This window comes from Metarhizium acridum (assembly GCF_019434415.1).
Source record: "Metarhizium acridum strain ARSEF 324 chromosome Unknown scaffold_389, whole genome shotgun sequence".
In the NCBI taxonomy this organism is placed as follows: Eukaryota; Fungi; Ascomycota; class Sordariomycetes; order Hypocreales; family Clavicipitaceae; genus Metarhizium; species Metarhizium acridum.
Genome location: NW_027094032.1, coordinates 1 through 25,547, shown reverse-complemented (window position 1 = coordinate 25,547; position 25,547 = coordinate 1). Strand labels below are relative to the sequence as shown.

Below are 25,547 nucleotides of genomic sequence, written 5' to 3'. Positions count from 1 at the left end.
CTGAAGACGTGAAATGCCATCAACATATTCGCGGTCAGCAGGTCAGGGCTCAATTTCTGCAAGGCAATGTTACGTTTCGCTTAGAGAAAGCCAGAGTATCAAGATGAGGCAAACAGACACGCCGAAAGGGAAATCAAATAATTTGGGTTGAATTTCACAGATACGCTGCTAGCTAGGGACTGTTCTGGCAATCTAGTATCTACCCTGCCTCGCAAGTCACCCCTCATGGGAATGGTGGACTTTCCAACGCACTAGAAGCCATTCAGGATCTTTGAAGTGTTACCACGGGTATCAATAAGAAATCTGACCCTATCCGGAAACTCACACCTTTCAATGTAGCCAATACCGTGTACGGCCCGCATTTCTCAGTCTTTGCATTTGCTCCCTTGATCAAAACCACGTCTTGCTCCTTGTCAAATGTAAGGGGGATTGACAAGTAGGCATACCCAGACGCCCATCGCAGAGCCGCTCTGGGCTCCAATCGATCTATAACTGGCCATTTGCTTGGGTGCGTTGCGCTGTCCGAAAGGTCTTCACTCTCTTCCCCGTGGGACGCCATCCATCGACGTATCTTATCGCGCTGTGCCCTTGTTAGTGGACTTGGAATGGTGGGCATCCAGGGACCACGAGGATAAAAAGCGACGTACCATGACCTTCCAAATATCTCTAATGAGCCCCTCCTCATTATCAGGCAGCGGATAGGTTTTGAGTCCACGCTTCAACGCCGACCCATCAAACCGTGGCAGCAATGACTTGGTCTCCGCCCGGAGGTTGTGCAACCTTTGTCGAATAGAGACTCGCAGCTCATCATTCCCCCCGCAGGCTAAAAACCTGAAACGGCCAGTCTGTGGTGACTGGAATAGATGGATTTTGGATTGGCGGTGGAGGAGCCTGCCGAACCCAATCACGGAAGTCCGAGTGCCGCAGAGTGTACACCAGGACATCACGTACGAGGAGCTTGTAAAACAGCTCGTACCTAATGTTGGGGTGTCAGCATGGTTTCAAGCTGCCGCTTATAAATCACAATAACAAGAATATACTAATGAAAGTTGGCCAAAGCACACACTGGTCATAGCCCATCTGAAGCGGCCCAAGAGCCGGGCCGAGAATTCTGAAGAGGACGTTGATGAGAGATAAGCATTGACAGTTGCCGTAATTTTTGGCGGGCAAATCGGTTCCTCTTGGTCAAAGAAATTATCACACCAGTCTCTTGTAAGTACTGAGAAATTGAACTATAGTTCTTCACTAGTTTATAGATTAGCTGGATGCTTGCAGTTCGAGGCGGATGGCGGGATTGCCCATACTGAGAATATATAGCACGTATGCCCAGGATCCAAGACGCACACTGCCCAGCTCGTCGAAGTTGATACCGTTCCTGAACCACTGGTCGACGATTCACGCAAAAGAGTCGTTGCCATCGGGATGTGTTTGGCCCATAACTTTCTACTGGATAGAGGCGCTGACAGGCTCCCATTTGATCATCGATGAAATCGACAATATTACGTATCTGGGGGTCCCTAGAGTCGCTGCAATTATTGACAACGATTCTTACCAAGACTTCTCCGGCGCCCACGAGTACCTGCCGAAAGACACGGATCACCATCCTCAGCTTTACGACCTCCGGCGACTCCCGGCCGTTACTTAAAGCCAGGGCCTGATTGAGATTTTGACCAATTCATTGCCGTGAGAAGCTGCTGGTCGCGTAGAAATCCGAGCAGATGCTGGTCACCGTGACCGTTGGTATACTGGACGGCGGAACACGGAAGAAGAATTCCCGGGCGCGCTGTTCAGCTTCAGTACCTGAGCTCAAGTACTCTTCCCACGCTTCTTCGCCCGGAAGTTGAAGCTTGAAACGGGCAGTTGTCTCTGGTTCTGACAAAGGCCCGATGGAGGGTGACCCGCGACGTGAGGCAGCACGGTCCTGCTCTTGTGCGAAGCTCGCAGGCGTAGACACTTGCCAGCCGGATTGACATGGCAGAAACTCCGATACGGCGCATGGAACCAGACGCCGAGGTATTGTCGTTCCAGGGCTCAGTGTCTCGCTCTATGGATGTCGAGCGGCGGAGGTGGAGGCGACTGGGGCTGGGGAAGCTGGTGTTCCCAAGAGCAGGTCCGCCGTGTTTGGCGAAAATACTCCGGGCCTGGAGTTGGGGACGGCCCGGCTCTTACTACGCACGCCACAAAAACCACAGACCAATGGCTAACCAGGGAAAGAAAGAAAAGTGCAGTGGGTTATATATGGGTTGCAAGGCCGCACATTGTGTTTGTCTGCCTGGCCGGCGCAGCGTCTGTGTGGCGTCTCTCATATGCGCTTCCGCAATGGACTGGAAGGTAACGACTATCCTACAGCTTGCATTCTCAGTTTTCGTCTTTCTCTTTTTGCTTTCATCTCTATTCATTGCTGCCCTCGGAAGAAAAGACGCTAGGAAGAGCACAAGACTCCGCGCGTGTACGCTACTTTACGCCATCGCTGCTGCGGTGACGAGCCACGGCACACCGTCGCAGTACCACCTTTGCGTCGCAGATATGCCTCGGACATCTCTTCCAGTGCAAGCAGAATCTTACATGCCCAAAAGTAAACAGGGTCCTTGAAATCGCGCAGTCGAGGCTGGTGGCCGTCCGTATCTAATACTTCTAGTCATCTTATACCTAATGAAGGACATGCGAATGAGTGTATAACGTCTCCAGATGTTATAACAAATATGATGTGTGTTAATTCAGGTACTATAACTCTGTTATCAACTTCTAAACATTCTCAATCCACCGTCTTCTAAGTCTGATTCTGGTACGATATATGAATCAAATTCTATAAATTCTTCATTAGAATCTATAAAATCAGGATATTGGTAGCTTCAATATCATTGATGCAATATGCATTAAGGTGATGGTGTTTATCTTTAGTATTTATATTATGTTTTCGTCATGTCTGACACCTTCACAACTCGAGCAAAAAGAAGCCAACGACAGAGGGCTCAGAGAGCAATGCGCCGCACGAACTAGGCAGTACATCGAAAATCTCGAACTGGAAATTAAACCGCTCAGAGGGACTCGCAGGGAACAAATCAAAGCCCTTATACGCCGCAACGCCGCGCTTGAGCAAGAGCTTTACGAAGACAACCAAACAAATCGAACAGCTTAAACGCCTCGGACGAGAGAATAGATCTATGCAGAACAATCTTCATCGGGCCACGGACCACAATTTCCAGCTCATGAATTACATACAAGCCCATCCCTGTCCGTTGGTAACTTGCGGGTTTTCACAACATCTGGCGTGGAAACGAAACGGCACTTGTCTTGTACAGCCATGCTCTCGTTCGTGTTCAATTCCACCCCAAGTGCCGCAGGGCCTTCCAACAGTGGAATACCACGGGCTTACCCAGGCTCTGATGCTGAGGTCGGTTTTAGGGCAAGAGTTCAGGGTGATATGTATCTTGACTTGGCAATTGCCATTTGGGTGTAACCTGAAGTGGCCAGAGGAGAGCGACGCGGTAATATCAGATATCTGTTCAAGCCCCTGCTCAGCCCGTCTGGGAGGTGGGAAACAGGCAAATCAACCCAAGTAGAAAACTGAGAGCAAATATCCAAAAATGGCAGGATAGCCAATAGCCGCGGAAGGTGACGACTTTACATAAACCATAATAAAGCTACTTCTTCCCGCTAGAAAAATATGCCGGACGTCGAAACTTTGAAGATGCCCCAGAGGTTTCCCATTGACTTTGATTTGAGGTCTAATCCGTCTTGAGCCTTCAGATTTCTCAAATATGACATACAATTTCATTATCCGAGAAACCAGCCCTATTTTTAGTACACCGCCCTTCTTTTCTGGCCTAAGAACCAGCTTAATGTGAAATGGGATCAACGGGATGGATATTCCAAACTTATAGTCCTTTTATCCTCCCCTCAAACTTGGACCACTGCGCGAGCTGCTCGCAGGGTTGTTCCGAGTGTAACAAGACGTTGACAAAAGTCTCCCAAATCTGTTTTAAAAACGATTGTATTGGTGTGAAAACCCCGGCCGCTCGAAGCCACCGCAGAGTAGTACCCTAAGAAGGGTACATACGTATATATATCCGGCGGTGTATTGCTCGGCAAGGTGGTAAGCGAGTAGAAAGAGCTTCATCTTGGGCACGGAAGGTCGCGTTGTAGAACAATGGAAAGGCTCCAGCGGCGATGCCGCCTTTTCAAAGGCCGGAATTGGTGCCATTTGTGATTGAGAAGATCATAAAACGGTTCAAGAAGTGTTTTGTTTTGGGTCTTTGTCCATGCTTTTCGTGAGGGATAAAAGACCTTTTGATGGGCAGCTGGCAGACACCCCCGCCCAGTCATTCCTCTGGACTCAATCCATGTCTTTCTGCCACCGCCCTCTCCATCTATACCTGCGTGGCTTTCAGCGTGCATCTCGGCATTGTCGTGGTAGGATGTAAGTGACTGGGCTGTGAGACCGCTAGATGGAGAATAGAGACAGCAATAATATAATATTGGCCCAACTGCAAGACGCAGTCCGCAGCTCAAGAGCCACGATTGGATACCTTACGGTACCACCCCACCTTCGACCTGAAGCACGGTGCATGCTCGTTGATACCAGTGGAAACGGAAGTTCCCCCGGAAGCGGCCGTGGAGCGGACTTCTACCAGGCGAGTCCAAATAACGGCAACCCCGACCACCTTGTTTTTGCAAAGATTCACATATTCTTTCAAGAGCGCCACGGAATCAGGTAGCAATAAGCGTTCCTGTCAAAAGCCACTTGGACCAGGATCTATTTTTTTTTTTTTTTTTTGTTTTTGAGAGCGGGTTTCTTTATTAGAACCTCCCCCCGTACCTTAAAAGACAAGGTTGTGGGCACTGTGGGTTGGTCATATTGGGATCGAGCAGCGATGTGAAGAGCTTCCATGTCTTCACCGGCCACGAAATAGCCAATTTGGAAAGGGAGACTCTCCTTGGATTCTCGAAAGGAAATTTTTGTCGATCAGTGGAAGTCGTCGTGCTAGATTCCAAATATGGACTAGCGAAGTACGTCGCTAGCGGCGGGAAGTGACGGGTGCGAGAAGCCGCCCACGCTAGGGTTCTCAATACGAACTAGTGCAAGCTGCGCTAAGGACCCAAACATGGACTGGCCTCAAGCCACAGGTGGATTCTCATCAACAGAACCCTTTCCTCTTATGGACAAGCGTACCTATCGTCTGCCGCACAGTCCCTGGTGGGTGTTGGTTATCGGTCAATGGGAGACTTCTACACCGACTGGCCAACCTGGTGGCTTCTGGCAAGTGGCGCCAAACACCCCCTCCTTTGATGTCTTTTTTATTTTTATTTTATTTTATTTTATTTTTTTTTTTTAAAAAAAAAGAAAAAAAGGGGGGATCTAAGCGGGCATTACTACCCCGGCTTCATTCGCTGGTCACCACCTCCTGTAATACACGGAAAGCAGGTCGGGCTAGCCGCAGGCATAGTGTTGCATGCTGGCATGCAAAACGCCTCAGAGGCTGAAAGTGGCCCAAGTATCGGGAAGAAGCGCGGAAACGATCTGTCATAGCTCACCACGGAATGGAAACCAATAATTGAGACCAGGTGCCGTTTAGTACTACTAGTGATCGTAAATCAGCCACTGCGATAAGCCGCAGACAAGTTTTCCCTATTGGTCCCTGTCGACCCTGTCGAGACCATCTCCCTCCTCTCATAACAAGCAAAGCAAGACCATCGGGGACCAGGCTCTTGGGCTATTTAGCGTGTGATGTTCCAAACGAACACACGTTGTTCATTCTGTGGCTTTGTTGTTTCGGTGTCTCTCAGCCTCCTTATAAGTCCGTCAGCTTCAGTGTCAAATTGCCTTCTTCACCGCATACTTATGCAAGCAGCCTCACTTTATCTCTATCTTATCAGCGTTTAAGCCCAAGAAACTGATATGTCTCTTTCTTATTTCCGTTTGTGCTGACCTCGCCTCAACAGAAAGAGCTGAGCTGTCAGCACCATTATCACTTGGTTGAATCATGGGTGCTCGAAGTACATTGAAACAGAGCGACGCTGTCCTCCAACAATGGTCAGCAAGCAATATTGGTTGTTTATATGTCCTTCCAACCATGGTGGCCAATGGCTGACGCTAGCTTTTACAAAGGGGCAATAATATTTGCTGTATGTTTCCCCCCCCCCCCCCCCCCCCCCCCCAAAAAAACATCGCACCCTTAACCTCAATGCCGCAGCTGCTTGCCGTGAACGCGAACAACCGAGTAACCATCCCTGGGCGAAACTTATTAAACCAGCGGCGCGAAAGAACACCCCGCTATCATCAATACCACTTGTCAGCTCGACGAAATAATCAACCCCATTAAAGCCTTGGCGCCCCTATCTCCCTCAACTGCCATTTCAGATACCATTCTCCTGGACGGGTACAATATCACGAAGTGGCTGTAATTTCTGGAAAGTTGCTCCTTGTGCCATCAAAATAGTCTGTATACAGAATTCCTTCGCTGCACGGCTGATCGCCAAATTGCTTGTATCAACTCTCCTTCCGAAGTCCATGCCGAATCAGTCCTCAGAGTCACCGCTGGCACAAGAGAAATGTATTCATAATTACTTAGTCTGGACGCTTTCATTCCTTTTTGTGTTTTCATCTTCCCTTCCCAATTGAAAGATTAGCCCTATTCTGCGCGTTCAGTTTCAATTGCTTCTTGTGCTTCTTATGTTTCTTATGCAGTCTTGCCACATCATTGGAAATAAATTCATAAGACAGGGTGTAAGCGTGGTCAGGAACCAGTAGCTTATCATGGTTGCAGCGCTGGAGAGTCATGCAACATCGGTGCCGGCACTGCAGAACCCTGAAATGTCTCCATATATCTCTCATAGTCACTGTCTACAAGTGTATTCCCTATTTCAGAGCATTCTGGGCAAAAACCATATACCGGTTCCATCCATTTTCTATACATATCATTAAACTATTACTGCTCTTGTTTGCTGGAGATCTATTTCTCAACTTGTCAACTTACGAAGAAGACATTATCTCATGAGAGGGCGTATTATCCGCCATTGAAGGTTGCGCGCGTACACCAGTTATATCAAGGTAAACTATCAGGGTGTGCATAAGCCACAATGAATATACTGAGGCTTCGCGACTGAGCAGTGTCTGTATCCAAGAACAGACAGAAACATAGAGCTGAAAGATATCATATGCGCAAAGAGCCATAACAGTGAATATGGATTGTACCTCAAGCTTCACAGTGTTTGTACGGGTCATATTATAGCACCGCGGAAGGGTCGATACTAGCAGTGAAATGGCGAATCGATTCTGAGGGCTCGTTTGAGTCTACAACCAGTTCGTGGTGGTAATTAGCCGATGATAAATGCCCATGATGCGAATCTGAAACTATTCGGAACACGTCATCACGAAGCAGGAAGGGTCAGCCGCACCACGGAGCCGCGGTTTGATCAAGTTACTCAGAGAAACGTTAGGACCATCCCAGATTGAAGGACAGGGGTACCGCAACTGACACATGTACGAACGAACAAGGCGTTCAGGGGATTATGCAGTCAAGCCAATGGCAGCAGATGTTATTTCGGTTTGTGCGATCTCGGACAAATGCATGGCGTTCGTGTCTCAAAAAGATCTTGAGCTCAAAAAGTGGGGACATTTGGGTACGGGGCATAAAAGCACTGTCAAAATATCACTTCGACTTTCGCGAGAGCCGCGCACAAATAACGCTCAAATTGAAAATTCTTACAATCACATCGCCTACACATACGTGTGCCCACAAAACATGACGTGGTTTCGGCCCGGTATTTCTCCGGCACTGTTTTTTTACCCCCCCTCCCCCACCTTGGTGCCTACTCGCTGGGCCGCAATGCGCCCATTTCCCAAAAACTCGGATCCATGGCAAAGTTAGAGACCGGGATTTGTCCATTATCCTCCGTTTCGAGCTCCCCGAAAAAAAAAAGCCGCCCAAGAGAGCGAGGTGTACACACGATTTACATCTTTCCTGCACGGTGCAGAATCGGTTGCGACTGTGAGCTTCATTGACCACGGTTCAGAGATTCATCTCGAAATCCGTATGTCAGGAAATGCCACGATGTCGAAACAGCCCCAAGTGATAAGGAATATATCACAAGACAGGCGCGATGATATTATCGCCGTGCTTGAGGTAACCGCAGATTGGTCTTTCTCTCTAGAAAACCTGCTTAATCATATTAGGAACATAATTGGCTACCTCGTGACGGTTATAAATTTGAAGTGAGCTGGAACAACTTTGCTCGATATCCAGACCATACCCCGTCCGACGGAACAGTAGCCATTGCTATTCTAGCCCCATCATTTGGAGCAGTAAGAGTATTCGAGGAGAGGAAAGAGGATTCATTTTCAACTGGACCGGAAGATATAGGATGCATAGTAATCGTCAAGTTGGATAGCAAATGGCATTTTGGCGTGGCCGGAAACGGGGCTGATATTGCAGAAATTAAGGAGAGAGCCATATAATCAATTCACTGGTTGATATGGCAACGGAGTTAGGAACATGGACCATGACAGAAATTTGATGTCAATGTTGTTAATGCAAGTTTTAAGTAAGTTTTTTCCCCAATTCCGTCAGTTGACGAGCAACCATGCTAGGAAGGACAACGAGGATGGAGCGCCTCTTGTCCCAATATGTGTCAAGTAAGAGGATATGGATATCCATCTCGTTGCTGTGTTGTAGCACCCGCAAGATCTCCTTCCTCGATACGACGTAAGGATCCCAACGTCCTATAACTGGTGGAATTGGTGTTGTTAGCAATGGTTCTGATGTTATCAGCCCACGCGCAACCGTATTCGGAAGAGGGATTATGACGCTACTACTCTCGTTGGTGTCGAGTGTCTCAGTCACACTAATATCCACCTCGGGAAAGCTGCTTTCAGACAGTATCTGCCGCAATACGTCCTTCGATATGTGGTAGGCATCACAGCGAGGAGTTGGCAATTCTATAGGATGTGTGTCGTTAGCGAAATCATTTACCAATGTCAGGTCAAGATACAAACACCCTACCCAGCGATGACGACAGACTATGCCCTGGATCACGTGATATCGAATTGGTCTGTTCTTTGCCGAGTGGGCTATTTGGCGATGAGGATTCACTCGGTTGGGTGACCAGAGAAGCTTGAGCCGGCGGGGCTTCAAGTGGCGGAGGGGCAACATACGGTAGAATCTCTTTCCCAGTGTCAGATACCGTTCAAACAATTGGACGACTTACATACCTGCCCAAAATTCACGTGCCAATTGCACCGTAGCTTCATCCTCGAGGAGCTTGTGGTAGCACTCGAAGAGGAACATTCGGGATACAGACAAGTTGTGAAGCTTTTCCTTGATATCATCCGATATGCTATAACACATTACATAATCCAATTCTCTCTAGTAACCCCTCGCAATAGAATCGCTAGGAAAACCATATCAAGCTCTTGAGGTGCTAGTTAGGGTGTAAAAGGTCCACGGGTACCCGTGTAAGTTGCTTACCTATAGGCTTTAGGTAGGTAATAGGTAGGAAAAAAAGACTTAAATAAATTTATAAGGGAAAATAAAGTACCTATAATTATTTATTAGAAATATTAGGTGTTTTTAAATACTTAAATAAGACTTATATAACTTACTTTATACTTTAAACTTAAGACTTATTATAAATATAATTAAATATTTATATTATTATACGTTTATAGGTATTTATAAGGTACTTATCTTTATATTAGGTTACCTATAGTATACTTAAATTACCTATATAATAAAATAAATAGCCTATAAATAACCTAAGAAAAACTTAAATACCTACGGGTACTTATAGGTACCCGTTTTTACACTCTAGTGCTAGTTTCCCTAGCGTGGAGTAGTAGCGGATTTCTAAATAATAGGCCAAGTTGGTCAAGCAGTCACGATGCTTAGCCCTCTCCCCTTGAGGCACGTGCCTGAGGTAGCGAAGTATTGATTCTCTGCTAGCTTCCTGCTGCTTTTGCGTCCACTCTATCGCATTGCTCCCCCCATCTTTCTTGCGTTGCCCAACAACGGGGTCGTCCTGTCTCTTTCTTTTGATATCTCCAGGCATGGCCTCCGAGTTGCCCAGAGACCTGCCAGCGGCTCGCTATCTCAGATGTTTATCGTCAGCGAGTGTTTGTCGTTAGCGAGTGTTTGTGGACAGGAAGTGTTTATAGACAGGAAGTGTTTATAGACAAGAAGTGTTTATAGACAGGAAGTGTTTATGGACAGGAAGCGTTTATAGATAGTAAGGGCTTGTTAACAGCAAGTGTTTGTGGATAGCAAGTGTTTATAGATAGCAAGTGTTTATAGATAGCAAGTGTTTATAGACAGTAAGTGTTTATAGACAGCAAGTGTTTATAGATAGCAAGTATTTATGGATAGTAAGTGTTTATAGACAGTAAGTGTTTATGGATAGCAAGTGTTTATAGACAGTAAGTTTATAGACAGCGCAATTTTATGGTTATCTTAGGTGTTAAAATAGGTTACTTATTACAGGTACTAATTACGTACGTATAATTAAATAAGGGTAAACCCTTAACTATAAGTAAATAACCCTAATAATGAGCGCACTTATAAAAAGAGTATATATAACTCTCTCTTTTATAGCTAAATATAAACTTATATATATATATTATTATTATAATTAATACTCTTTAAAGTGTAATAATTATAAGCTTAAAGGACTTTAAATTTCTTATAACTTTTCCTTAAACAAACCAAGTATTTAAGATATTATTTTAATACTTATTTTATTATATTTATGCTTTTAATAGATACTAATATTACTTTTATAAACACTTAATTAGAGCTATTACGAGGCTAGCCCGATATTAAAGGCTGTGAAAAGAGGCTATACGTACGAAAATTAAGGGTTTAAAGAAGAAAGAAAGAAAGGAAAATCGGTAGCTTAATTTAAAGCTCTTATAAAGGCTATAATAGGCCTTAAACAGCTAGTAGCAGCTAGCTAAGCTTAGCTAGGTAGCCCTAAAAGTGAGAATAAAGTAAAGTCTACTATAATACACTAATTACACTAGAAATATCCGAGATATAGCGTTATACTAGGCTTAAAATAGTACGGTATAATATAATACTTAAAGAAAACTACGTAATAGCCTTAAACACTTAAATATTAAAATAGTTACTTAATTAGCGTATTAAAGCTAACTTAAACTTAGCTTAAACCTTTATTATATACGCTTTAATAAACTACTATTAAAATAATTAACTTAATAGATACCTTTAACCTATATAATTTAAAATATACTTTATATAATTATAGGTTATAATAGGGTAGGGATAACCTAAAATAAAAGCGAGGGGTTTTTTCTTTCTATATAAAGGGTTTTCCCACTTAAACTACATGTAAAAGTACTAGAATAGCTTATAATAGCTCTAGGGTACTTAAATAATGTATAGTAGCATTTATGCTTACAAGTTAAAGGAAGTTAAATAGTGTATTTAATCGTAGCCACGTTATTAGTATAAGAGAATAAGTACACGTATAAGTCTTTAATTTAATAAGTTTTACCTTTATAATTAGTTTTATAAGGTCTTTTATTAATATTTTATTAAGTCATTTAATTAGCCTTATATAAGCTTATATTACGTAGCTAAATCGTTTAAGTTATTTAAGTACTTATTTATACTTATAATAAGCTATAGCTTATAATATATATAATTAAAATTACAGGTATTTTAAAAGTATTTAATTACTCTATTTAAATTAATTTATTACTTATTTAAGAACCTTATTATTTTTAAGAAGTAAGTTATAGAAATTAAAAAGTAACTAAATTATAATACTATATATAGAGTTATAAGTGTATATATATATATTATATTTAAGCTAATAAAAATAATAGTTTCGCTTAGGTAATATTTCTATTAAGAAAGAATTATTTAATCTCTTATAAAAGACACTTTTTAGCTATTATAAAAACGAATTTAAATAGGTATAAAAGCCTAATAATATTTACGTTTAAAAGAATATAAAAGAATTATAATTATAATAAAATAAATTAAAACTAAGAAAGAAATTATAAGTGAATTATAAAGATAATTTAAATTATTTAATTAATTAAAGAGAAATTATAATAAGATAAAAATTACTATAATTAGGCTAAAAATAAAGAGTTATCTTAAAGGTTTTTAATTAAAATAAAAACGTACTTACCCTTTAAATATTAATAAACTTATAGTTAAAAAAAGACTTTTATTAAAATAGCTTAAATTAATTAAAAAAGAACTAAAAAGAGAAAGAATTAATTAATTAATTAAAAGAATATAATATTTCTTATAGTATCCTTAATAATTATAATCTTATAATTAATTATAAGAAATAATACTATAACGTTTATTATCTTAGCTTATAGAATTATCTTTATAATAAAATTATCTTTAAAAGAGATATAAAAGGTTATTCTTAAGTTAAGTAAACTAATATAAATATCTCTTAAATATAATTAATTAAATAATTAAAAAGAATTTAAAAGAAAAGATTTTATTAATTTATTTATTATTAATTAATAAGAAGTTATTAAGAAAAACTTATATTCTTATTAATAATACTCTTTTTAAGAATTTAACTTAAAGAAAAAAGAGCTTATAGCTAAAAAGTTAAACGTTTTAAGATTAATTAATTTTATTATAACTTATAATAAAAACTTATTTAAAGTTATAAGCTAATAAAACCTTATCTTATTTATTAATATAAGCTTTAACTTTAAGGGATTTATTAAAATTCTTAAAGAATTCTTAGGTAAATAAAGAATTTTAATTACGTTTTAAAAAGCCTTTAAAGTTAAACCCTTTAATAAAAAGAATATTTTTAACTTCTTAAAGAAATTTAAAAAGAAAATAATTACCTTAATTATTTTAAAGAAAAAGTAAATAAGAATATTAAAATATAATATTACTTCTCTTAAAAGAACGCGTATTAAAACCCTTATAATTACTAATAATTAAAATAAAGCTAAGAAAAAACTTCTTTTATAGTATAATATAATTAATTAAAATTAAATAAAAATTATAATAAATAAGTTAAAAAGTCTTAATATCTAGTATTAAAAGAGATTTTTAAGACTTTGTATTAGTTATACCTTTATTAAAGCTTATAAAGTAAAGCTAAACCTTTTACGTAAATAAAATTTATCTTTTAATTAAATATCTTATATAAAGCCTTATTTAATTATTTAATTATAAGCTTTATAAATAAAAAAGGGTATTTATAAAGTAAAATTATCTTAAAGAAGTATATTATACTTTAAAGTAAGTTAAATAAGTATATATAAGCTAAGCTTAAACTTATAAATTATAACTTAATTATATTAAAATTAAAGTACTTACTTTAAGATTAAAGGTAAACCTTAAAAATTATTTATAAACTAATAAAAGGTATTTTTAAGGGTAACTTAAATAATTATAAGAAGTAAAGCTGATATTAAAATAAATTTATAATTAAAGAAGTAAATAAAAATTAAAGAGAGAGTAAAGAATTTAGCTTTATTATTAGTTTTTCTTTTAATTAAATAAATAAAATTATAAAGTAACTTAAAGAGATAAAAATCACGTTAATTAAGTAAGTTAAAAGATAAATTAACCTAAAAGAATAACTTAAGTAATATTAAAAGAACTTACTTTAAAGAAGTAATAAGCTTAATTAAAATAATTAAAAACTAATTTAATTTAATTATATTTAATTTAAGAATAAAGAATTAAATAATAATAGCGTTAATAATTACTTTAAAATTAATTATATTTATATAAAAGAATAATAAAAGATTTAATACTATTATTATAATAATATAAGATATTTTTCTAAGAAATACCCTTACTTAAAGTATAATTAAATACTTAACTTTACCTAATATAATATAAACGCGCGTATTCTTATAACTAATATTAAAGTATAAGAATATATTATATTATTATAACTCTTATTTTAATTTCTTATTATTAAAAGCTACGTAAAAAGGCTTATTATACTTTAAGTTAAATTATTTTTAAATATATACGTTTATATATACTTAAATTAAGTAAAACGCTTTAAAAATACCCTATTAAAGAAATAAAATACGCTATAAAAAGAGACTAAAATACTATAAAAGAAGTTAAAGTAAATTAATATATTTAAGTAAGTATTAAAAAAGAGTAATTCTTATAATTTACCTTTAAATAAACTCTTATTTATTATAATAATTATAATATTTAAAATATATATAATAAAAAGCGCTTAAGCTTATAATTTTAAATTTAAAGTTAACCTTTTAATAAATATAAACGCGTATAAGTAAGTAAAGCTTAAAAATAACTTAAATAATACTAAGAATAGAAATAAAAAGAGTAAAGTTATAGCTTAAAATAATAAAGTTAAGTTAAAAATAATTAAACTTATTAAAGATAAGATTAATAAATAAGCGTAAATAATATAATTAAAGGGAAATCGTTTAATTAAAAGAATTATAATATAATTATATAAAGAAACGCTCTTTAAAAAGATTAGCGTTTTATTAAGAGACTTATATTAATTACTTTTAAGCCTTATAACTTTAATAAGAAATAAAATTAATAATTATATTAATAGTATTAATAATATTAAGTAATATAATAAAAAATTAATAACTCTTTTAAAAAAACCTATTAAATTTACGAATAAAAATACTTTAAAATTAAATTAAGTAATTTTAATATTTAATATAATATTAATTATAAAGAATTATATTAAAAATAATTAAAACGTAATAAAAACCTTAAATAAAGGAAATAATATACTTTTAATAAGTATAAACGTGAAACTTTAAGTATTACTTATAAAAAGACTTTAAAATATACTTAAATTAATTAATTATTAAATTAACTTTTAAGTAAACTTAATTTTATAGCTTAAAGAGATTTCTAGGTATACGTAAAAGTTATTATACCTATAAGTATAACTTAATTATAAGAGAGTATCTCTTATACGTATTTTAATAAATAATAACTTATAAGAAAATATTATTAATATAAAGTTTACTCTTTAAGTAAATTTAAAGATATATACGCTTATAAAGAATATATTTATAACCTTATTTTTTAAGAAAACTATATATATATATATAAGAAAATAAGAACTTATCTTTACCTTAAAAATATATAAACTTTAATTTATTTATATATCGTATTAAATATTATTTATATTCTATTAATTTTAAGTATATTATTTATAAGACTTATTTAAGTATTATTTAATTATAATAAAGAGAGTAAAAAGTTACTTATTTAATATAAATTTAATATTATATATATTATATCTTAAGTAATAGAATTAATTATATAAAAAGTGCTAAATATAGCTAATAAAATATAATTAAAGACTTATTTACTTATAATAAAAATACTAAAATCTTTTAAATTATTTAATTCTAGTAACTAAAAGACCTTAAGAAGGTAAGAGAATATATAAGTAAAAAACTATTATTTACCTAGTATTAAAGTGTTAAATAAAGTTAAATGTAATTAAATACTACTTATATTACGTGAAATATAAGAAATATATAATAAGATATTAGCTTTATTTAATTTAAGTAAGTTAAACACGTTAAGATAAGTGTTAAATAATAATTAAATAGCTATAATATAAGCTAAAATAAACTTAATAGTAGTTAAATACATTAAAGATAAGCTAATTTACTTAGCTTTTAATAGCTAAAATAATCTTAAAATATATGAAAAAGGGTTTATATTAATTAATTTATAAGTAAATAATACTATTATACGAATTATAAATAATAAAATAAATTAATTCTTATACTTAAAACTCTATAAAAGTAAGGTTAAACTATTAAACGTATTTTATAGTTTTATACACGTAAATATACGAGTTAATTATTATAATTATAGATTTAATATTATTAAAATCTTAATTAATAACTCAATTAAAAAGATTAAGAAGATAAGAATTTATAGTAAAAGAAATAATATAATAATATTAAAGAAAATATTAAAAGAGAGAGAAGAGAGAGTTATTTACGTGTCTTTAACCTTTAATAAAGAAGTTAATACTTATAATAAATTTTATAAGCTATTAAAAGAAGAACTTAAAGAAGAGTTTATTTCTTTATTTATTAAGAAAGAGAAGAAAATACTAGCCTTAATACTTAAGAAAGTATATTAAAAATAAAGTAAGTAAATAAAAATAATAATAAAAAAGCTTTAAAAGGTATAAGTAATTAATCTTTAAATAAATACTATATATAAAAGAAAAGCTAATAAAGTATAATTAAGAGATAATATCTTATTAAATAAATTAACCTTAAAAGATAATTATAATTAAAAAACTAAGAAATAAAAATAAGTTAAAGATTAAGTTAAAAAAGATAATAAGTACTTAAAATATATTATAAAGAGATTCTTTAAATAATTAAGGGGATTTAAAGTAAGCTAAAAGATATTTAATTAAGTAATTAAAGGGGTTAAAAACTTCTTATAATTAAAGAAAGCTTATATTTTTAAGATTATTCTTAAAAACTATAAACTAACTCTTATATAAAACTTATTTTATTATAATAAAGTAAATCTTATTATTATACTCTCTTAAGTTATTAAGGTAATTAAATATAAAGTATAAAGAGTAAAATTAATTTTTATATTATTAAGACTTTAAGTTAAATTAATTAAATTATTAAAGAAAAAGATAAAATATAAGTATTTAAAAGAGAGCTATAAGTTATATTAAAACCCTTACTTTCTTATAAGAAAAAAGAATAAAGAAGTACGCTTTATTCTCTTAATAATTAATTATAATAAAATTATAATATAAGATACTTATATCTTATTAGAAGTAAATAAATTTAATAAAAGATTTAATATATATAAGATTCTTTTTATTATAAACTTACTTTTAAGCTATAATTAAGTAACTCTTATAAAAGTAAGTAAAGATATAACTATAATTTTTACGTTAATAGGTTTATTATAATTATATATATTATTATAAGAAGCTATAAACTTAATAGCTTAATTTTTAAGAATTATAAGAAGAATTTTATATAATCTTATACTAGATATATATACCCCTTTTATAAATAATATAATAGTTAAAGAATCTACTATTACTTATAATAATAAAGAGATATTATTAAAAGTAAGAAAATTCGTATTAAAACATTTAATTAATATTAATAAAGTACTTATAAACTTTAAGCTAATAGATTATATTATATTAGTATTAAAATTAAAGTTTTATTATTAAATAATTATTATAATAGAATTTATTTATAGAATATATAAATAAAAGCTTATTAAAGTAAGAATACTTAAAATTCTAAAATAAAAGATATATAAAGATTAAAAGAATATAAGATTCTTTTAAGGGTTAATAAACTATTATAAGGTATAAATTAAGAGATACGCTTAAATAATAAGCTTAATTATTAAATTATTAAGAAAGAATATAAAATAAAAATAAAATAAATCTTAATAAATAATAATAAAAACCTTAAAAGATATAATAATAAAAGCTTTTATTCTTATAATACTTAATCTCTTAAAGAACTATAAAGAGATTATATTAATAGTTAATATTAATAATATAAAATAGGGATACGCTTTACTATAAATTATTAAAGGGAAGTATTATTTAATAAAATATAAAAGTAAAACGTAAATAAAACCTAAAAAGAAGTATAATACTATAAAATAAAAGTATAAAGCTATTATTTATACTTTAAGAAAGCTTAAAATATATTCATATAATATTTACTTTATTTTAAAGATTAACTTTTAAGTTCTAGTTTATTAAATTAATAGAGTAATTAATAATATATTAAGCTTATTAATTATGAAATAAATTAACTATATTTTATTATTTAATTTTATAATTAAATATATTTTTAAAGTAATTAATAGAATTATAAATAAACTCTTAAGAAAAGAGCCTAGCTTATTAAATTAAATAAATTAAAAAGTTAAAGGGAATATAAAGAATTTTATTAACCTTTATTTAAATATATTAGTATTTAAGTTAAAGAAGCGTGAAAATTACTTATTAAAATACCTTTAAATTATAAAATTTCTCTTAACTTTAAAAAGATTAATTAATCTTAAAAATAATAAGTATAAGAAACTAAGAATAAAAGCTAAGCAATTCTTTATAGAAAATAGTTAACTTTAAAAGAGATTAATTAAAATAATAAAGGGATTAATTTTAGTAATTAATAAAGTAAACTATTAATAATTAATAATTAAAAAGATCTATAAAGTTATAGGCTATAAGAGCGCTAAAATAGTTTATTAAGTAGCTAGGTAATAGTATTAATAGTAAATAATATAGGATATAATTAAAGAAATAATAATATATTATAAAACTTACTAGTAATTTATATTATAATAGCTATAAGAAATATTAATACTAATAGCCTTTAAAAACCCTATAAGTAAAATATATATTAACACTTAATATTTACTATTAAATTATAGTTTTAGTTACTTACTTAAAGTTAAGTATAACCTTATAAGCTAGGTTAAAGTAAAATTTATTTATAAAGTAAACGTATTAATAGTAAGAAAGTTCTTAAATAAAATACTATTAAATTTAAAGTTTATAAGTATATTATTTATAATAATAGCTTAAAAATATAAGATAATTTAAGGGAAGCTCTTAAGAATATTAAAGCTTATAAAATTTAAATATTTAAATATAACTTAAAAGCTAATATAATTATAAAAGCTAGGTATTAGTCTTTAGCTTTAATTATATTTAAAATAAAAGAATTAGCTAGAAAATAATACTAGTATTTAATAAGAGTACTATTAGTAAATAAAATAGCTATTTAAGCTTTTTATAAGAAATTCACGTTTTATCTTATTTATAAATAAAAGCTTATATTACCTTTAAAAGTTAAGTTTCTTATTTAAAGATTAATTAAATAAAATAAAATAAAATTAAAATAAGATCTCTTTAAAGTAAAGGTACGCTTATTATAATAAAAAGTAAAAGATATTATAAAGGCTAAGAAAAAAGTATATAAGTTTAAAAGAAAATTAATTAAATAAATTAATTACTTATAAGTTAAGTTAATTAAAAGAGATAAAGATTAATTAAATTTAAATAATCTTATACTCGTTTATAACGTTTAAAGAAGTATTAATATATTTATAATTAAAAAGCTTATTATAAGATAAAATAGCTTATTTAAAATTATTAGCTATACTATTATTTTAAGAGCTTATTAAATTAAAATATTAAATAAGATTATATTAAGTAAAATAATCTTAAGTAATTATTTAAAGAAGTTTACGCTTAATAAAAATAATTAATAATTCTTTATAATAAATAATTAATTATTAAGAGAATAAAAAGAGATAAACTTAAATATTATAAAAAGTAATAAGAAGATTAAAAGACTTTACTTAAGTTAATTTACCTATAATATAAGTAATTAAATAATTAAAATTAAAGATAAGGTTAACTTAATTAAGAATTAAGTAAAGAAGCTTAAAGATAAGAAGGTAAAGATTATACTTTTTCTTAAATAATATTTATAATAGTATCTTAAAATTAAATTACCTCTTATTATAGCTAAGAAAAAAGATAAGTTTATTTTAATAAATATATTAATTAATTAAAGCTAAGAACGCTTATTTTAAAGATAAAACTATTATTCTTACTTATTTTATCTTAAGAAGAAAGCTATAATTAAAGTAAAAGATAAAAGCTAAAAGAAAAAAGATTAATAAATATATTAATAATACTTAAGTACCCTTAAAAAGTAAGAAAACGTTAATTAAAGAAGAAATAAACGCTTAAAATAAAAGATAAGAGATAATACTTATATTAAACGTAAGTAAGCTAATAAAAGAACTATTAAAATAGCTTAAAAACCTAAGAACTTACCTTTATTTTAACTTATATAAATTAATATTAAAAATTTTAAAAGTTTAATAAAGAATATATAATTTTACTTTAAAAATTATATAATTATTATATAAAACCTATATAAGTATAATTTTAATATAAGTGGTTTTAATTCTTTATAATTAAATAAAATCTAAGAGTATTAGATTTTAGCTTAAAGATAAAAGCTATTTTATTATTATTTATAACTAATAATATTAACTATTAATAAACTTAATTATTTAATAATTAACTTTAATTATAAGTACTTAAAGCTAAAATAATTAAGAGTATAAAGAGATTAAATAGTCTAATATATTATAAGAATAATTATAAGCTAAGAAAATAACTATTAAATTAATTTATTATATTAATTATAAAGAGAAAAACGAATAAGCCTTATTATCTTAAAAAGAAGCTTTTTATTAAGAAGCCTAATATTACCTAAACCTTTTATAAATTATAACTAATAAGAGATATTATAAAGTAAATTAAGTAAGCTAAAAGAAGTAAAAGATATTAGTATTAAAGAGAGATAATATAAGTACTTAAAAGAGAGATAAAAGTTAATAGAATAAAATGTAAATTAATTAATTATATAAAGTAAAGTTAAAGTATTAATAAAATATAGCTTATTTTACCTATACCTTAAATTTAATATTCTTCTTTATTTTCTTATTAAGTTTCTTAATTATCTTATAAGTAATAGCTTTAATAAGTCTCTTATTATTATAAGAATAAGAGTAATTAATTATAATATATAAAGCGTTCTTTAAAGTAATATAAGATAAGATATTTGAATTAATATATAGCTTAATAATTAAAAACAAGTAATTCTTTCTAAGAAAAGGCTTAAATAAGAAACTATAATTAAAATTATAAGGCTTATAAGCTAGGTATAAACGTTATTTATAAGAAGTAATATAAGAGCTATTTTAAATATAATTATTATAAGACTTATATAAATATATCTTAAAGAATATATAATTATAAAAAGAAGTTATAATATATTCTTTAAGTATAATAATAATTTTCTTAAAGAAGTTAAAGTAATTAAAGTATAAAATATAATTTAATCTCTTATATAATAAAATAAGTAAAGTATAAATACGCTTAAGGTAATTAATTATAGCTAAAAGAAATTAACTATTTAAATAAATTATTTTAATAGAAATAAGAATTATATTATAAGGCTAATAGTAAAGTATTTTTTAGTATAAAAGATTATTATTTTTAAGCTTATTAAGAATAAACTAACGAAAATAATTAAAGGGTCTTATCTTACTTTAATAGCTAGCTTTATTTAAGGGAGTACCCTTTAAAAGCTTTATATAAATAATTATCTTAATATATATAAAAGTATTATCTTATTTAAGGTTATATTTATTATAAACCTAAAGTAAAAGGTATTTTTAAGCTAAAGAAAATTAATATATACTTAAAAGAAACTTTAATTAAATAAAAAAAACTAAAGTACCTAATAAATAATAAGAGAATTAGCTTAAAGCTTACTATTATAATCTTATTAGATTTTAATAATAATAAAAAATATAAATTTATCTTTAAGAATTATCTTTAAGATAATTAAAATAACGTTTAAAAGGTTCTTATAAATATAATAAACTTAATTATTTATAATTAAATAATTAAGAGATAAAAAAGAGAGATATTAAAAGAAGAGAGTTATAAAAGAGAAAAACTAATAGCTAAGTAGTATTAAATAAGAAACTATATAGTAATTTACTATAAAGTTTAAATAAAGCACTTAAGGCTATAATATTATATATTATAAATATAAAAAAGTACTCTTTATACCTCTTTAGCATTTAATTTTCTTACCTTTTATATATATTAATATCTTTTCTTCTCTTTAGTGTAGTATAACCTTTATATCTTTTCTTCTTAAAGCTTTATAACCCTTAATATTATTATTATTAATAGCTAAAAGCTACGCTAAAAAAGGGCCGAATCGTTAGCTAGATTAGTTTAAACTAATAGTAATAGGTTATATTATAAGAAGAGAAATTAAAAAGGTTCTTAACGTTATACTACACCTATTTATTATATAAGCTAGGTAACTTATTAAGTAAAAACTATATAAATTAATTAGTAATAAGGTTAAAAGACTTAATAATACTCTAATAAATATTATATATAACGTTTAATATAATTTATAAGATATTTATATATACTAAAAGAAAACACGATTCTTTATAAGGTTTATATACTTTTAAGCTATTAAATATACTTTACATTTAATTATAAGCGTAAGACCTTATACGTGTTTAACTCTTTTATAAGAGATAAAAACTAACGTTTTAAGTAGTTTATTAAGGGATAATAATAAGTACTTTAACTATTAAGTTACCCCTATAAATTTAATTATATTCTAGTATTATATATACCTTAAACGAAAAACTAAAAATATAGCTATATATATTTAATATTCTTAATTAATTACTTTAAAGAACTTATAAGCTATTACTTAAATAAGATAATAGGAAAATAAGCTAAATTAAAGAATGTTTATATCTAAGAAATAATAATACTTAAAGAGAAGACCCTAGCTAAAAGTAATTATAAACTATATTTAAGAGATTAATTATATTTATTAAAGAAAAGCTATATTATAAATAATAAAAGAGTAAATAAGATTTTATAAATTCTATAAATATAATTATAAATAAGCTTAAAGTATACCTTAAAGTAATAAGAAAGAAAAATAATAACCTTAAATTCTTAGGTTAAAGTTTTTATAAAAGTAAAGGTAAACTACACGTATTTATAGTAAAGAAGAATATTATTATACTAATTAAAGGCTTTATTTTAAAAACACTTATATTAGCTAATAAAGATATAATTATTTAAGGTTAATTAAATAAACTATAACTAATAAGAATATAATTATATTTAAAATATAATATTATATAAAAAGAACGTAGCTTAAAATTTTAAGGGAATACTTAATTACTTATAATAACTTATAATAATTAATTATTAAGCGTAAGATTAATATAATTATTAATACTTTAAGGTTATAAGAGATTAAATAAATAAGAAAGTTATTAATCTTATAAAAGTCTTAAAAAAAGTTAAGAAGAATATTATTATATTAAACCTAAAAAAATACCTTAATAATAAAGTTTTAATAACTTTAATTAAAAGGGTAATAATAAAGAGAATAATATTTAAGGTCTTATAACTTTAAAGCCTTTAAGATTAATATTAAGAAAATTAACGAATTAACTTCTATTATTTAATATTAGTTTATCTTTCTCTTTACTATTATCTTATAAAAGTTTTATTAAAGAAGAGAAAATAATAATATTAAATTAGCTTTTAATTATTAAATAACTCTTAATTACTTAAAAGACCTTAAAGATATTAAAAAGCTAAGAAGAAGAAGTAAAAAACTAATATTATATTATTAGCTATAAAAAATAAATACTTTAATTATAAAGAAAATATTAAAGGGTAATTTTAAATATAATAATCTTTAATTAAAGTAAAACTCTTATAAATTAAGTAAAAATACTATTACCTTCTTTAGCTTAAAAGACTACGTATAATATAATAAACCTTTTATAAGGGTACGTATAAAAATAATTAATATATAATAGATTACTTATAGGTATAAGCTTTATAAACTTAATTTTAAAAGAACTAATATAAAAGAAGTTTTAATATAATATTATTAAATACTATTAATTATTTTAAAAGGTAATTATTAAATCTATAAACTATTACTTTATAAGAGCTTTAAGAGACTAGAACGTTTTAACGTTATAAAAAAAGAAGAAGAGAAAATTAAACTAATAATATTAAAGACTTTAAAGTTAAGTAAAAAAATAAGAGAGTTAAAATTATAATTAAATAATTAATTTATAAATTAAGAGATTATATAATAGATTTACTTAATTATTACCACTTATTATTAACTTATAAAAGTAATAAGCTTTACTTATTTAAGAAGAACTTATATAATAGTATTTATACTTATAAGTTAAAGAAAGTTAAATAATATATTTAATTATAACTACGTTATTAGTATAAGAGAATAAGTATACGTATAAGTCTTTAATTTAATAAGTTTTACCTTTATAATTAATTTTATAAGGTCTTTTATTAATATTTATTAAGTCTTTTAATTAGCCTTATATAAGCTTATATTACGTAGTTAAATTATTTAAGTTATTTAAGTACTTATTTACACTTATAATAGGTTATAGCTTATAATACGTGTAATTAAAATTACAAGTATTTTAAAAGCATTTAATTACTCTATTTAAATTAATTTATTACTTATTTAAAAACCTTATTATTCTTAAGAAGTAAGTTATAAGAATTAAAAAGTAACTAGATTATAATACCACGTATAAAGTTATAGGTATATGTGTATGTATCGCGTTAAGCTAATAAAATAAATAAATAAATAAACACTTAATTATTTATTAAGTTTAAGCTAAAGCTTTTAAGTTAATAGTATAATTAATATAAAGTATTAAAGGGTTAAGCTTAAGCTAAGAAGCTTTAAAATATTATAAACCTTATTAATTAAATTACTTAATTAATACGTTACTTACTTCTCTTTAACTTACTTTAATAAAGGCTTATATAAGCTTATTATTAGATTAATAACTCTTACTTAAGGTAAAGAATAACTTTATTATATTATATACTCTTTAACCTATATAATTATAATATAATATAAGCTTAAAGCTTATATAAGTAAAGAGATTAAAGCACGTAATATTTATAAGTAAATTATATATACTATTAAATTAAGTATTTATAAATTTATTATACTTTACCTTATTAATTAATATTTAAAAGGTTATACTTTAAGGTAATTAATTAAGAAGATTAAGGGTTAACTTACTTTACGTAACTTTATATATAAGAGAAGACTTATAAACTATACGTAATAATATTTTAATAAAGCTATTATACGAATATTAAATAAACTAATAATATATAAAATAAAATAAGATTTATATACGCGCTTAAAATAATAAAATTAATAAGATTAAAGAAACTAATATATTATAATTTTCTTAGTGTAATTAAAGCTTACTTTAAGCTTAAATAAGTTAAAGTTATACTTAATATAATTATTATTAATAAAGCTTAAGAAATTAAAAATAGGTATACTTTTTATAATTTTAAATTAATATTTTATACACTTATTATTATATATAAGTATAAGTATAATAATATTAAGAGTATATATATAATACTTAAGAAACGCTTTAATTAAGAGAAATAGTTTTAATAAGTATAAGAATAAGAAAATAAAGAGTAATAAAGAATAATAAAAATAATAATAAAGGCTAATTAAAGTTAAAGTACTTTTACTTAATAAGTAATTAATTAAAAGATATAAATAATAAGTAAAGAATTATAAGATCTTATATATATTAATTATTAAATATAAAGATTAAAGCTTAATAATTATTAAAGAAAAAGAATTATAAAAAAATAAAAGAATAATATAAGAGTAAGTATATAAAATAAGCTATAAGCTTAAATAATAAAGAAAGAATAAGGTAAAAGCTTAACTATTAAGAGATAAAATACTTAATAAAAGAAAGTATTAATACTATTATTATTAATCTCTTTACTCTTTAAGCTTATAAATAACACGTTAAAATCTATGATATTATAAGTATAAGTAAGTATTTACTCTCTTTAAGTAT

At 28.6% G+C, this 25,547-nt stretch overlaps 1 protein-coding gene across 1 annotated transcript; it reads left to right on the top strand.

Annotated features, from left to right (window-relative positions):
• Nucleotides 1–7,947: 7,947 nt before the first annotated feature.
• On the top strand, nt 7,948–9,443 carry J3458_016464 (uncharacterized protein). Its single transcript, XM_066120956.1, has 2 exons — nt 7,948–8,126; nt 8,177–9,443. The coding sequence occupies exons 1-2, from the start codon at nt 8,037–8,039 to the stop codon at nt 8,456–8,458; spliced, it is 372 nt and encodes a 123-aa protein (XP_065974017.1). The 5' UTR covers nt 7,948–8,036; the 3' UTR covers nt 8,459–9,443.
• Nucleotides 9,444–25,547: the final 16,104 nt, after the last annotated feature.

What these genes read in the sequence shown, in the direction of transcription:
- J3458_016464 (XM_066120956.1), top strand. Translation starts at nt 8,037, where the DNA reads ATGTCAGGAAATGCCACGATGTCGAAACAGCCCCAAGTGATAAGGAAT. An exon ending in ATATTATCGCCGTGCTTGAG is followed by an intron (nt 8,127 to 8,176) that starts GTAACCGCAGAT and finishes TAATCATATTAG; the next exon opens with GAACATAATTGGCTACCTCG.